The following is a 12,856-nucleotide window of genomic DNA, read 5'->3' on the forward strand; positions in this document are numbered from 1 at the left end:
TAATTGTGCAAGAAGGGTGTCTATAGACTAAATGTCTATATAGGGCATGATTTGCCAGATAGTAAAGAACAAATGGAATAAATTTTATTTTCCACACAGAGTTAAAACAGTATTTTCTACCACTATGTTCTATTTTAATCCTAACTTTATTTTACACATCCAAAAAAAGAGTTTCATCTGTCGATGTTAGCTCGGCAGGCCTACCTAACTAGGTATGCTTTTTTTTTTTCCACTGCATCTCTCAGCAACACATTGTACTTAAGTAATTTAATGCTGTTCACAGAGATTTCAAGTCAAAAAAATTAATCTGTGATCAGTTGATGAGCACCAGAGCTAATTCAAAGCAAGGGAATTCTGCATTGACTAATGCATGTTTTACTTACTGTCAATAGAAAATAACTTCCCCCACTTTCTTGATTGTCATAAAGGTGTTTGGCAATGAGGGATGCTGTCAAAGCCAAATTTTCCTGGGTTATCTAAGCATTGTGTTTGTTTATATATATATATATATATACACAGTTAGACTAGAAGTAGACAAATGTGTGGTTAGACTGAAGAATTGTCAATGTATGAAAATACTACTATTTTACTTTTTCAGAAGGAAAAACAAGGAAATAGAAAACATTTTAATCAGTTGGTGTTGCAAGGAATTTTGACAAGTACTACACTAAGGTGTAGCCTTCGGTCTTTCTAATTCAAGGCTACAACAGGTGAAAAATGAGGCAATTCTATGTATGGTTGCCACATTTTATTAAGCAAACTTCATTTTGATACAAACCTTCTTTACACTTAAAGTTTTGTAGGCTAAAACTGCAGAATGAGTTAAGAGCGTTCATGAAGGTGCTACATAAAACAGCAACCTTGAAAAATAATTAGAACAATTAACTTGATTTTAATTGCTGAAGTAATGAGTTGAAGGTTTCTAATGCTGTCCTATACAATGTTGTCCTATATACAATTAGTCTCTGAGATTATCTTTGATTATATTTGCTAAGTATATTTGAGAACTGTCTTAACATAAATCACTTCTTTAAAAAAAAATCTGAAATAGAAAAATGTACAATTATCTACTTTTGCAATTTATTAAAAACAGTTACTTTATATTACAACAGCTGAAATATTAACATATCAAGATTTTGTATAGTAAACTTTGTATTACTAATAGTAGGTATTACTGAGGTTTTATTTTGAAACATATTTGAGAACTCCGCCACTTCCCAATTTAAAAGGCAGCTAATCATATGTGTGGTAAGAGTATTACGTACTGCTGGTTTCCAGCTCTGTGGGTTTGTTTGTTGTTTTTTTTTTGGTGGTGGTGTCTTGTTTTGCAGTTAACGTACTCTTGATTATCCAGATTAGCCAAAAGACCTAGACTGCAGCCAGTTTTTTATGGTAGTTTTCTCCTAGTTTTTGAAATGCCAGTAGAACGTTATCATTTGGATCATCACACAGTTCACTCAGTGATACTCTGTTTAAAAAAAAAAAAGGCATTATTTCATTTTCATTTTATTTTTTAAAGATATTTAATATTAAAGAAGCAGATGTTGATCATACCCTATAGACTTAATGATGAGTGAAAAATCCTTGAGCAGGTAGTAAGCTTCTCCTTCATTTAACCTAAAGAATAAAAAATAAAAAATGGTGATGGTACTGTTTAACTGTTAATAAAGCTTGCCATGTAGGCTGTCTAAGGATGCAAAGAGCATATTCTATGGCCTCAAACTCTGATAAGACTAGGGATTACCGTGGAATAACTAAAAGCTTAGAATGTAATTAATAATGCTGTGGAGATACGTTTCTGTAATTATGTTAAACTTACATGACTCATGATTTTTATTTGGAAAAGAAATGCGTTAATACTGCTAACATGGTTTCAGCTCTTTGAATAACTGAACTGTCACAAGCTAAACAGGAATGCTGCACTTCAGATGAGATTGCTGGCTAAATGGAGTTGGAAATGTAGGAGAGTAGTTTTCTACAGATAGCTAAGATCCTGTACTTTGCAAAGACGATGTGTAATTAGTGGGCTGCAGCTTAATAAATCTTAATTCCAAGTAATTAAGAATACCACTAATTTTTAAGACATAAAATTGCAGTCAGTATTGTATTGAAAGTAAGGAGCATATTTCCTTTTGTCTTGACAATGTAGCATTCATGCCAAACTTCGCTATTTTACTAAGAACTACCACCTGCTTTAGGAAACCTGCTTTGGCAGGGGGGTTGGACAAATGATCTCTTGAGGTCCCTTCCAAGCCCTACAATTCTGTGATTCTGTGAACAGTTCACGGAATGTATATTATAATTGTTTATACCAGATTCTTCTTTGAAGTGCTTACAAAAAAGCAGATATAAAATTGTCCCATCCCCCTCGGGGAGCAGAAGGAGGTGGTATTTTGTTATTCGCATATAAAAGTGCTATAGAGCATGAAGGTAAAATAAAGATAACTTGATAGAGTAGTGGGGAGAGCGAGCTTGTGACTGATCTTTTGGGAGCTGAGGTTGGGAATAAAACTCTTTGTGAATGGCTTGATTAAGAAGGCCAAGCTAAAAGTTTTATAAAGAGAAGAAGCAAATAAAATGGACAAGATTATGCAAAGAGATGCACCTGCCAAATGAGATGTGTTGTCATTGTTACCACTTTTTTTTTGAGTTTGTATTTTTGAAGCAATAAGCAACAAGAAGTAGGTTGACCAAACTGTGGCACAATCTCAAAATAATCTGTCACTGAAGTCAATACTTCACATTTACAGTACTGTTTTGAAAATCCAGCTTATGCTTTGTAGCCATTGCCACGGGACTTTAATGCAGTATATGTTTTGTACTCATTATGACATTCAATTTTAATCATATTTAACATATGGTTAATTCAATCCTTACTTTCTGGAGGGAGAAGGCTTTAATGACAAAAAGATGTGCTCATGTACCATCAGGTACTATATGGAAGACAACACTGCTATTTAGCTGTACTAAAGCTGGTAGTAAGTACCAGTTATCAGTTGTCAAGGCAGTCAAGGAACCATGCTTATAGAAGTCCAGTGCATATGCATTGAGTGGCATACGTCGTCCTTGATTATCATACTTCTTCAAGTAAAGCAGAGGGCAGTTTTTGACATTAATTCCAAGGGAATGTAACACAGCCTAGAAAGAAAAAGGAGAAAAAAAGTGCTGAGTAACTATTGTGTTTTTGTTGCTACATCTGTTGTGTTAAAACTTGCAGCTTCAGTCACACAGCTGACAAGTTCCATACTTCTAATACTGGGCCACTCAAAAACTCTGCATGAGTAGACATAGGCTCTAGACACGAGATAACTTGCTGAAGTGGCTTATGCTGCTCTAGGATGCTCCACAAATAATTTAACTAGGCCACTTGTTTACTCATGAGTTTTAGACAAAGACTTTTCTGTATGTACAGGTCATGTATTCAGACCCTCCTGCTGATACTTTGAATGTATCAAGCTTACGCATAGCACATTTTAAGAGTGAAACTGAATTTCAAATTCCCAGTTTTAGTAACTTGATTTTTTCTAATTCTGATCCTAATTATCTGTTATGTGGTAATGCCCTAATGCTACAAAACCCATGCAGAAGGTAACAGCAAAATGCAAGCTAACAGTAAACATACCAATTTCTATTACAGTTTACCTAATTCATGTTAGATAACAATCACTGAACTGAGTAAAGAAGGAAATTATCAATGCAATAACACATACCTTTACTAGGATCCTTGAGACTACTGTGTGATTGATTTAAAAAAAAAAAAAGTGAAGAAAAGCAATCTGTGAATATGGTTTGAAGCTATTTAGCTTCAAATTAATAATTCAAATAATTTTAGAGTAATTTAACTGAGAGCTGAAAGGAACCAACCAGAGTCTTGCAAGAAAACAAACTATTTATGGATTTTTTTTCTACATCTACCTATTCTGTGTTTCGCATTGTGATAATTTGTTGCTACTCAGTGCTGTTTCTTTTTTGAGACTCTTCAACTTGTTTCTCCTAAAGAGAAACACTTGAGTATACTGTCTTCATGACAGACAGAGGCAAGAAGATTGTAGTAAATATTTTTATTAGACTAATAAATTTCTACCCCCCGTGAAAAGTAACTTACTTTATTAACATTCTCTGCATAAAATAGATCATCGTCAACCATTCCAGATAAACACGCAAAAGGTGAGATAGCAGATACGCGTTTGGTGTTGTCCATCAAATAAGATGCTAGTTCAGAGCCATGCCATTTTTTAGATGTAAAATCTATATGGGAAGATTGAAATACAACATAAGCTATAATGCAGACACGTGCTGCCTTCCCGCAATGAATTTTGGAAGAGAAATTTTCAGTGTGGTTAGACAACGATAGGAAATACAGTTAATCTAAACTTAAATCCTTCATAATAGATGTTTTTCTTCTGTTAAGAGCTTTTAAGTGACTGATCACAGTATACAGGAAAAAGCTTACTAGCAGTGAATATAATGAAGTCTAAACCACTTTGTAACTTAAACCTTTTTCCTCAACTCAGCCATAGGCAAAATAGCTAACACCATACACAGCTGTGCCAAAAACAATGGAATGTTAGTATTAGAAGACTTACTTTATATCCTGCATTGAAGAACAGTTTTTTCAACCTGTATTCACAGGTCTTAATACAGACCCGTAATAGATTTTACTGCTATCTTCTGGATTACCAGCCAATGTTTTCCATGAAGCATGGTGATCTAAAGAACGTGTACTCAACTGAGGCCACGTTCAGGCTTAACAAGCACTCTGCTTTATGCAACCCGGTACAAATTTGTGTTTACAAGAGAATGGCATTTCAGCTGGCTTGTGGTCTGCCTATACTATCAATTGATGGGTGTAGAAGATCTGGCTGTTTTGTGGGGGTTTTTTTTGAATGTATTTCTAGGTGTTTTTGTTTGTTTTCCTAAGTAAAAACTTATTCTTTCTTTCCAAGTTGTTAGCAATACTTTTAATCCTTACACTGCAACAATTTCTGTTTTGTATGATGTTAAGTATGCTGTAGCTACAATCTGTGATTCATAAAAAAATCACAGCAATTTTGCATATTTTTTTCACAGTCTCACCCCAAAGTTGGTGTAAGTCCAAACGTCTCTTCCACCATTTGTTTGATCTTGCATCTCTTTTTCTGTGAATCTAATGCAATGTATTTCATTCTTTCAAAACAGTTTAAAAAAAGAGGAGAATACAACCAAGCCTGAATGTTATATCTTTCATTTTAATATGAAACTTTACCATTAAATTAGAGGAGGAAAGTCAATTTCCATGGTTCACATCCTGGATAAAATTAGCACTTGTAATACTAAGATATATAAAGGAATTTGTATCCTGAAAATGCAAGGCAGTCCATGTACTTATACTTTCCTCTTGATTTGGAGCACCATCATTCTGTGATTTACAGCTTTTAATTTTCTATTTTTTTCAGAAAATGTATCAAGGTGTGGGGTCTCTCTATTGTTAAAATAAGCAATCTTAAATTGAATATAAAAAAGCAAGGTTTTGCTATACTGTTGCTTACATGATACCATCATGCAGCACTTACCCGTGCTGTCTATTGGAGAACAAAGCACAAAAATGGAAAACTCCTATTTACCATCTCAAGCTATGTAGTACTCAGTCTTCTGTATAGTACTCTGTCTTGTTTTGGATTTACCTTGTTTATGTGGTAGCTTGTAAGATAACTTAGCTTTTTTCTTTTTTCGCACTAACAAAATCACTCTACCAAGGTAGGAAAAAAGGAGGAATAAATAGAGTTATCTGATATATTTTAAATGCTTCCTTATTGAAAAAATATGTTTGAAGTTGTGTTATTTTCAGAGGATGTAGGCAATAGTGGTATATTGCATTGCTTTTACATCTTCTGTCCAGGAAGTAACTATACATAATAGTTACATATTTTTCTCCCAGTGAAAATCCATGTCTCTTGGTAATTTTATACTAATGTCTTTTCATACTGCTCTGGTCATTGGACAGCATCTATTGGCATAAGTAACTTAATTGATTTAACACATGGTATACTGTTCTTTAACTGTTAATTCAATCTTAAGGCTGTTCAGATATTGAAAATCTAACCTTTTTAAGACTGAAAGCAATTCACACATCACAGGCATCTACAAATATCTTCATTATTATATTTAAAAAGGCGTTTATTAAAAAATTAGTTTTAAAAATAACTTTAAATTATTTAAAAAGAATTCCCCTTATTTCCACTATAAATTCATAAAAGAATACCAACTAAAGTGATCCTTTTCCTGTACACAACTTCTATATTATATACAACATTTGTAAAACAAAAGTAACATCGAAACTGTATCTCTTTATTAACGTCTGAACTCACTTTTTTTCCTTTACCAAAAAAAAAACCTTTCCTAATATACTCAATTTCATAAATAATGACTATGCTTCCCACCCCACCCCCCAACTTCCTACCTGTCTTTGACAGTGGAAGTCTGTATTCTTGTTCCGTATCTGCCAGTTTGGCAGTTGTCAGAAGAAAATGAGCAAAATTTTCCTCAACTTTGGCATTGTACTCATTTACAGCTTCTGCAAAGTCTTCTGGCAGATCTTCTAGGAAGACCTGAAATAACATGCAGTTTATTGTTTAATTTGGGTAATTTCTCCAGAAGTTCTACATGGGTGCATACGTAAGATATTAGTACAGACAGGGCAGTAGTAGAAAGAAGACTACAGCTCCAAATTTAACCCAATTTGTCAGACTGCCTGACTGAATTCTGATTCGTGGATCTTAAAGAAAGATGAACATCAATTTCATGCAGAAAAAGACATGGAAAACAAAAAAATTCCTAGAATTTTTACTTGCAGAGTACTCAGTTTTATTATTTAATGATTAGTTAGCTAAGAGGGGACTTTTGGGAGTGCTGCCTTTCCCAGCTCTCGTTTTGTATATCTCAGTGTTGAAAAGGTTCCCTGACAACATGACAGACCCTGATACTTTGCTGCCATTAGCCACAGCAGTCCAGTAATCCCTCTTATGTGACTCGCCACTTTTCATAAATTAGTGACATTTTTTCTTGGAACGCTTCCTGGAAACTGGACAAAAAAGCATCTTCAGGCAGAAAAAAAATTCCTTTGTTCTTCCAGCCACAGCTGTGTCTGCCAAAGCTTTAACGGTTTGCATGAAAGAGACAATAGGAGTATGTTACAAGTGTTTCACTTTCTGCCCATACCCATGGTGGGTTAACTTAGTACACAGCTACTATTAATGTTCATCATAGCAATACTATCTTGCTCTTGGAAAATGATAGCCCTAAGCCTACGGTGCCATGCACTGCAGAGCATGCTGGTGTCCTTATGAGTCTTTGGTACTTGGCAGAAAAGCTACAGCTCTTTAGAAAAAGACAGAATTCTATTAGAGTGAGGAAAAGAAAGTAAACTCCCATTTGGCGAAAAATATAGTTGGGTTGTATTGTATAAAGAGACACTGTGTTGTCCATAACTTTAGATTTTGAAATATGACAGTAACACATCATCTTCAAATAATTCTTGAATAATTCAGTACTTTTCATTTAACGTGACACACAATCGCTACTTCTATGGTTGTATCAAGGCTTCTTTGCCCTAATCCGGAAAGTACGGCTAGCTGATCACCCACCAGACTATTGTACATCCACAATGACAACACACTAGCCAACAAATTGAAACATAGTCATTAAGGTGGCACACAACATAAGTTACAATAAAGACCAATCATTTCTCTACCTTGGACTGGTAAAATTTGTGTTTCAATGTCATTGAGCAGGCCGGAAGATACTTCTGCCCAAACAGATTTGCTAGAATAAGCACTAGCTTTTCCAGGACATCATCTGAAAAGTCATTTGAGTCTGTCAAAACAGTAGGCACATGGGTTAAATATGAAAACTTACCAAAAACAGTTTGCTTAAAATAACTTCCATTCAGGCATTTCCCTCCCAGCTGCTATTGTCAAGAGAGTTTATAAGAACAGTATCCAACATAGTTTTGCATTTGTTTACACACTTCAGCTTGTGTGCACAAAATGGATTTTACTCATGTAATATGACATTAGCAGTAGTACTTTTGTTAACTTGTTGATATTCAGAGTGGTCATCCATCTTATTTACTACATGGCATTCAAATCTTGCTCTGGAGTCAGGATTATTAATTTTTCCAGATCAAATGGACTTTTCTATGTACAGCATTCTCTTTATCTCATAATTTTTCACAAACAGTACATTTAGGTTCATGGTATTAGTATTGCCATATGCGTGTTGGTTTTCTCAGACAAAATACAAGCACTTGCAGAGTGTGTATAGGCACAGACCAACGAGATAGGGATGAAGGCCAGCAAAGGCAGCAGTAGCAAGAAGGCAAGCACCCAGAGAATTTTAGAACCATTGGGGTTACAGAGGCTGCCACAGACTTAAGATGCATGGCATATTATTTACCTTTCTTAATTGGCTGGCACAATTTGTGGAACAAACCTTTCACAAGAAAACTCACTAAGACAAAATTTGAAGGTTCATGATAGTGTAAGTGTGTCACAAGTCCAGCAAATCCCATGGGGTTACCTTCTTGATCCAAGTAGCTCTATTTAATTTAAAAGCAAAATAAGCTTAGTTGTGAAAGATGAAATTGCATTTGACAAAAATATAAAATAGTGGCATTCAAAGGAATAGTCCTTCAACCCAATGCATAGGTACCTACTCAGTTCCCCATGAAAGCCAAAACTTTGTCATTACTGAAAAACAAGTCACCAACTATTTGAGAATTTCCATAGGAAATCTTAATCTCCCGGTGCAAAGCATAATTACTGACTTCATAGTTTTAGTGCCCATTTAGACCATGTTGCAAATCAAAGTGCATACAGTCACCAAAGAAAGATTTGATACAACTTTCATTCGAACAAGAAAATTCAAATGTTCAATGGGATAAAAGCACACAAGCAGTGATCTGTCAAATATGTTCTGCAGGATGTCAAGGTGCTGAAAGCCTTTATAGTTTCAAAAACAAAACAAACAAACAAACAAAAAAAAAAACAGAAACAACAGGACAAAATCAGGGAATAAAACTCTATCAAAGGCTGTAAGTTCCATGACACCTGTCCTGGCAGAGAACACTCTGCATCACACCCTGTAAGAAAGGAGGGAGTACCTAGATAACCATCACTCTCTATAGTTGCTTTTTTTAAATACTCTTCCTTAAGAAAAATATTAGAGACAGCATATAAGGTACATCAGCCTGTTTTGACCAGTTCTTAAATTAACTGTAACTTTTTGAAAACATTACTAATCTTGCCCTTACACTGACTTGAAGATGGGATTTCTCTTCAATGGGATTGTCAGACTCCAGGTTTCACACATAAGGGACACTCATCAGAGGCAGAGCAGAGCCACTGGGCTTCTAACTGGAAGCAATGCTGGGAAAACTGGACTCAGATGATTCTTAAATGTAATCATATTATTTATGCCTCTTCCTGTCTGTAGGCCTGGGCTATAAGCTAAAAAGGATGTTACGCACAAAAAAAAATCCAAAATGGTATCCATTAAATTGAAACTATTACAATGGAGAGATACACCACAAATTTTCAATTTTCCCTAGGAGCTATTTCCTAAATTTTTGTTAGAGGTATAATTTCCTCCCCACGTTTTGGAAACTATGTTATTTTTAGTATATTTTAAACCTCTAACATTTCAAATCCATGTATATTTCAAATACCTGTATATGTAATATAAACGCACAACTCATTTTCCTAGTCAATGTGTGATCATATAGACCATACCATGAGACTTTCCCAATTTATTGCATAAGTAGCTCAGAATTAACCCTGGACTTAAAGCACCTTAATTTAATCTGTTTCCTTAAATTTGTTTCCAGCAGAAATGGCCTATTTCTATGTAATATATAAAACATGGTTCTTAAATGAAAGAGAACACAAACAGGAGTTCTTAACATGTTTTCAGAATCTGCACATTTCAGAAAAGCAAACCTGTATTTACAGACAAACATCCAGAATGAGTTAAAACATACCTCTTTGATAAGAAACTGCAAGGAAAACATAAAATAAATTTTTAATATTTCAGCATGTCTTTCGTTTTTGAAAGTCATCAGTGAGTGCTTCAACACTGACAATGCCTGATCAAACAAACAAAAAAGAAAAAAAAATTAGAAATGCAAGGGAACGTCTGTATTGTAACAAGCAAACAAATTCAAAATCCAGCTTTTATGCTTTATTTTATCAATCACTTTTCAGGCTAGAAATGTCAGGTTGGAGGTACTGTTGGATTTTTGTTATTTATTTATTTAAATTGAATGCCTAATTCTTGGAAGTGCTTGTGAAAATGTCCATTCTGTCTGTCAGGTATATGTTAATTTTCTAAACTTATGCTGAGGTTTGTAAAGCTGATTACATGAAATTCATATACAGATCTATAGGAAAAGGATTTAAATATAAGTTTGCATCATTAAATTAAAACCATTAAATTTGCATCATTAAACTAACCCCATTAAATGATTCCTTACACTTTAATACCATTTAAAATATTTAACACAGTTTACCAATTTACTTTATTATCTTAAAAAGTTGACTGCGCTTATGCCTGAATTCCTTGAGTCCTTAAAAATGTCTATATGCTGGAATGGATCTAGAGAAACAGATCAGCTGGATGTAAGAGTTTCTGAACAATTACAAGAGGAGATCTCTGAGAAGTTTGTAATCATAATCATGGACTGTTTACTTAATTTACTTAAGTCACTACATTAAATGGCAAGAATAACAATTTTTGATTCCAGAGATGATGGATTTCATGCTGATGGATTGTGCACTGATTTCAACAAGTGAGTAATACGTGGCATTTTCACTTTGTTTCAATTGAGATAGGAATTCATAGCTCCCTCTTCTCTACAGAAAGATATGTTCACATCTTTTCCTCAAATAAAGCTGAAATTTTAAATATGGGAAGATTTTGTGATTCTCCAAGTTAATGCAAAAATTGTATACAAGAGTCAGAGTAAAAATACCTTCCTGATAGTAGCATTCTGTTGGATAATAATATTTATTGCAACGAATAAATGCATGAAAATGGACAGTGCAATACATCAGAGAAGATGTTACAGGTACTAGATACAGTATAGGAGTGTATGAGATTTCATTTGGAGACAGATTGCTTAGTTTTGAAATGCATAACTCATGTTAAGGAGATATTGTTCAATTAAACCGAGTAAGAATTAATTAAATTATACTATGAAAAAATATTAAACCTTTGCACTGGCATCTGCTTTGTCATCAGCCTTCGCAGACAACAGCATGAGTCTCAGTATTAAGGTAATAGTCAGAGGAAACTGGCCTTTCAGTTGAGGTACATTTGATTTGATAAGTCTTTCAACTTTGGGCAGTGGTATATCATAGAAGAACACATTTCCAATCATATCATGTCCCCGTCTTCCAGCACGTCCTGACATCTAAGAATAAAATCTTTGTATTATTATTAAAATAACAACATTATTAAAATTTTAGATAAAATACACCTAAGTTGTATATACTGCTACCATCTACACAATCTTAATAAGGTATTTATGCAAAATTATTCAAGTAATGTGTGCAAAAATGTGCTGTATTTAAGATATAGCTGGTTTAAAGTGTGTTTTTTTTTTTTTCTTTTACCTTATATTCATGAACTCGCATATTTGTCACAGGACCTAAACGTTGGAAAGGATACTTACGGTCTCACACATCTTTTTAATATTTGTATTTCTTCAAGGTAATTTATACTTTATTTAAAACCTATATATCAGCTTCACTTTCAAGTTACATTTAGCTTTGAATTATTTCTAGGGCAGAGGGAGCTTCAGCATGAATGCAGAGCAGAGAATATGAGTAAGAGCACAGGGAAGTTACCTAAAGGTGCATTCCCTCGCTTGGATCATCCCTTCTTCATCAGATCTGTTGTGCCAGACCTGTACTAGTACTTTCCCCTTGTACCAGACAACGTGACAAAGCTGCAGTCATATCATTTATGCACAGTAGAAGGGATATGCACATAAGTCTCATTGCTGCACAAATCCACTCGCTCTCTGACTTTGAGAGCTACCTGTCAGGTGACGCTATTAGCAGCATCTGGCTGACATGGTCCTGAGCCAGAGGCAAACTTGCAGTACTTTATTAAAATACAGGTTTGAAAAGAAGCAGAAAAGCAGGGAACAGAGGCTAATGAAGAGTCTAATGTTTCTCAGCCTACCCAGTAAATTGTCACATGACTTGAGGCATTCTGTGTTACTGCATTTGCACATAGTACCATGTTGCATTCCACAACAGAATTAACTCAAATGTCCTAATTAATCTAGTCAGCAATCTTTCTTCTCTTTGCTACATCCCCACTGAATGTTCTTACAGCATATTTTTCACATGTGCAAAAAATGTCTAGAACAAAGAACTTCTCTCTAATGACTCTCATAACTGAAAACCAAGTCTATGCCACTAACTCAGTGAGCAATTGCAATATTTTCAATGCTGAAACAGGTCTTGACTATGCACGTTGTTTGTGGGTTGTCAGTTCTGAAACATCAGTAAAATCACACTAGCTAAAATTATTATTGTCACCAAAGTAAACAGCTAAAACTCAGAACATATCCAGAAGTATATGTAAAAGACATTTTTCTGAATTTGTGTGATGCCAGCTACTTTGTGCTTGTAATAGAAACTGCAAGCATTCTATTTCCATACCTGTCTGTAGTTCAGTGCATCCAAAAAGACAGAATCATCAGCAAAGACAACAGATTTACATGGCATGTTGATTCCTAGAGCAAGTGTTGAAGTAGCTGTGACGACCTATAAAGTATCGAACAAGAGTATTTCTATGAGAAATGGTAATA

The 12,856-nt window shown here is 34.6% G+C and overlaps 1 protein-coding gene across 8 annotated transcripts in view; it reads right to left on the reverse strand.

Annotated features, from left to right (window-relative positions):
• Nucleotides 1–1,058: 1,058 nt before the first annotated feature.
• DDX60 (DExD/H-box helicase 60) overlaps nucleotides 1,059–12,856 on the reverse strand; it is a 54,036-nt gene continuing 42,238 nt past the window's right edge. For 5 of the 8 annotated variants that reach the window (XM_066996742.1, XM_048076208.2, XM_048076209.2 and 2 more), the window contains 10 exons: nucleotides 12,708–12,812; nucleotides 11,246–11,446; nucleotides 10,016–10,120; nucleotides 8,434–8,575; nucleotides 7,730–7,851; nucleotides 6,440–6,587; nucleotides 4,106–4,248; nucleotides 2,987–3,138; nucleotides 1,555–1,617; nucleotides 1,059–1,468 (listed from right to left, as the gene is read on the reverse strand). In XM_066996742.1, coding sequence (XP_066852843.1) covers nucleotides 1,369–1,468; nucleotides 1,555–1,617; nucleotides 2,987–3,138; nucleotides 4,106–4,248; nucleotides 6,440–6,587; nucleotides 7,730–7,851; nucleotides 8,434–8,575; nucleotides 10,016–10,120; nucleotides 11,246–11,446; nucleotides 12,708–12,812 — 1,281 coding nt within the window. In that variant the 3' untranslated portion in view covers nucleotides 1,059–1,368. Of the gene's footprint in view, nucleotides 1,469–1,554; nucleotides 1,618–2,877; nucleotides 3,139–4,105; nucleotides 4,249–6,439; nucleotides 6,588–7,729; nucleotides 7,852–8,433; nucleotides 8,576–9,289; nucleotides 9,486–10,015; nucleotides 10,121–11,245; nucleotides 11,447–12,707; nucleotides 12,813–12,856 lie in introns of those variants that run through there. The other 3 variants (XR_007168143.2, XR_007168145.2, XM_048076211.2) reach the window with 3 other exon arrangements.

This window comes from Anser cygnoides, chromosome 4 (genome assembly GCF_040182565.1).
Source record: "Anser cygnoides isolate HZ-2024a breed goose chromosome 4, Taihu_goose_T2T_genome, whole genome shotgun sequence".
Classification (NCBI taxonomy): domain Eukaryota; kingdom Metazoa; phylum Chordata; class Aves; order Anseriformes; family Anatidae; genus Anser; species Anser cygnoides.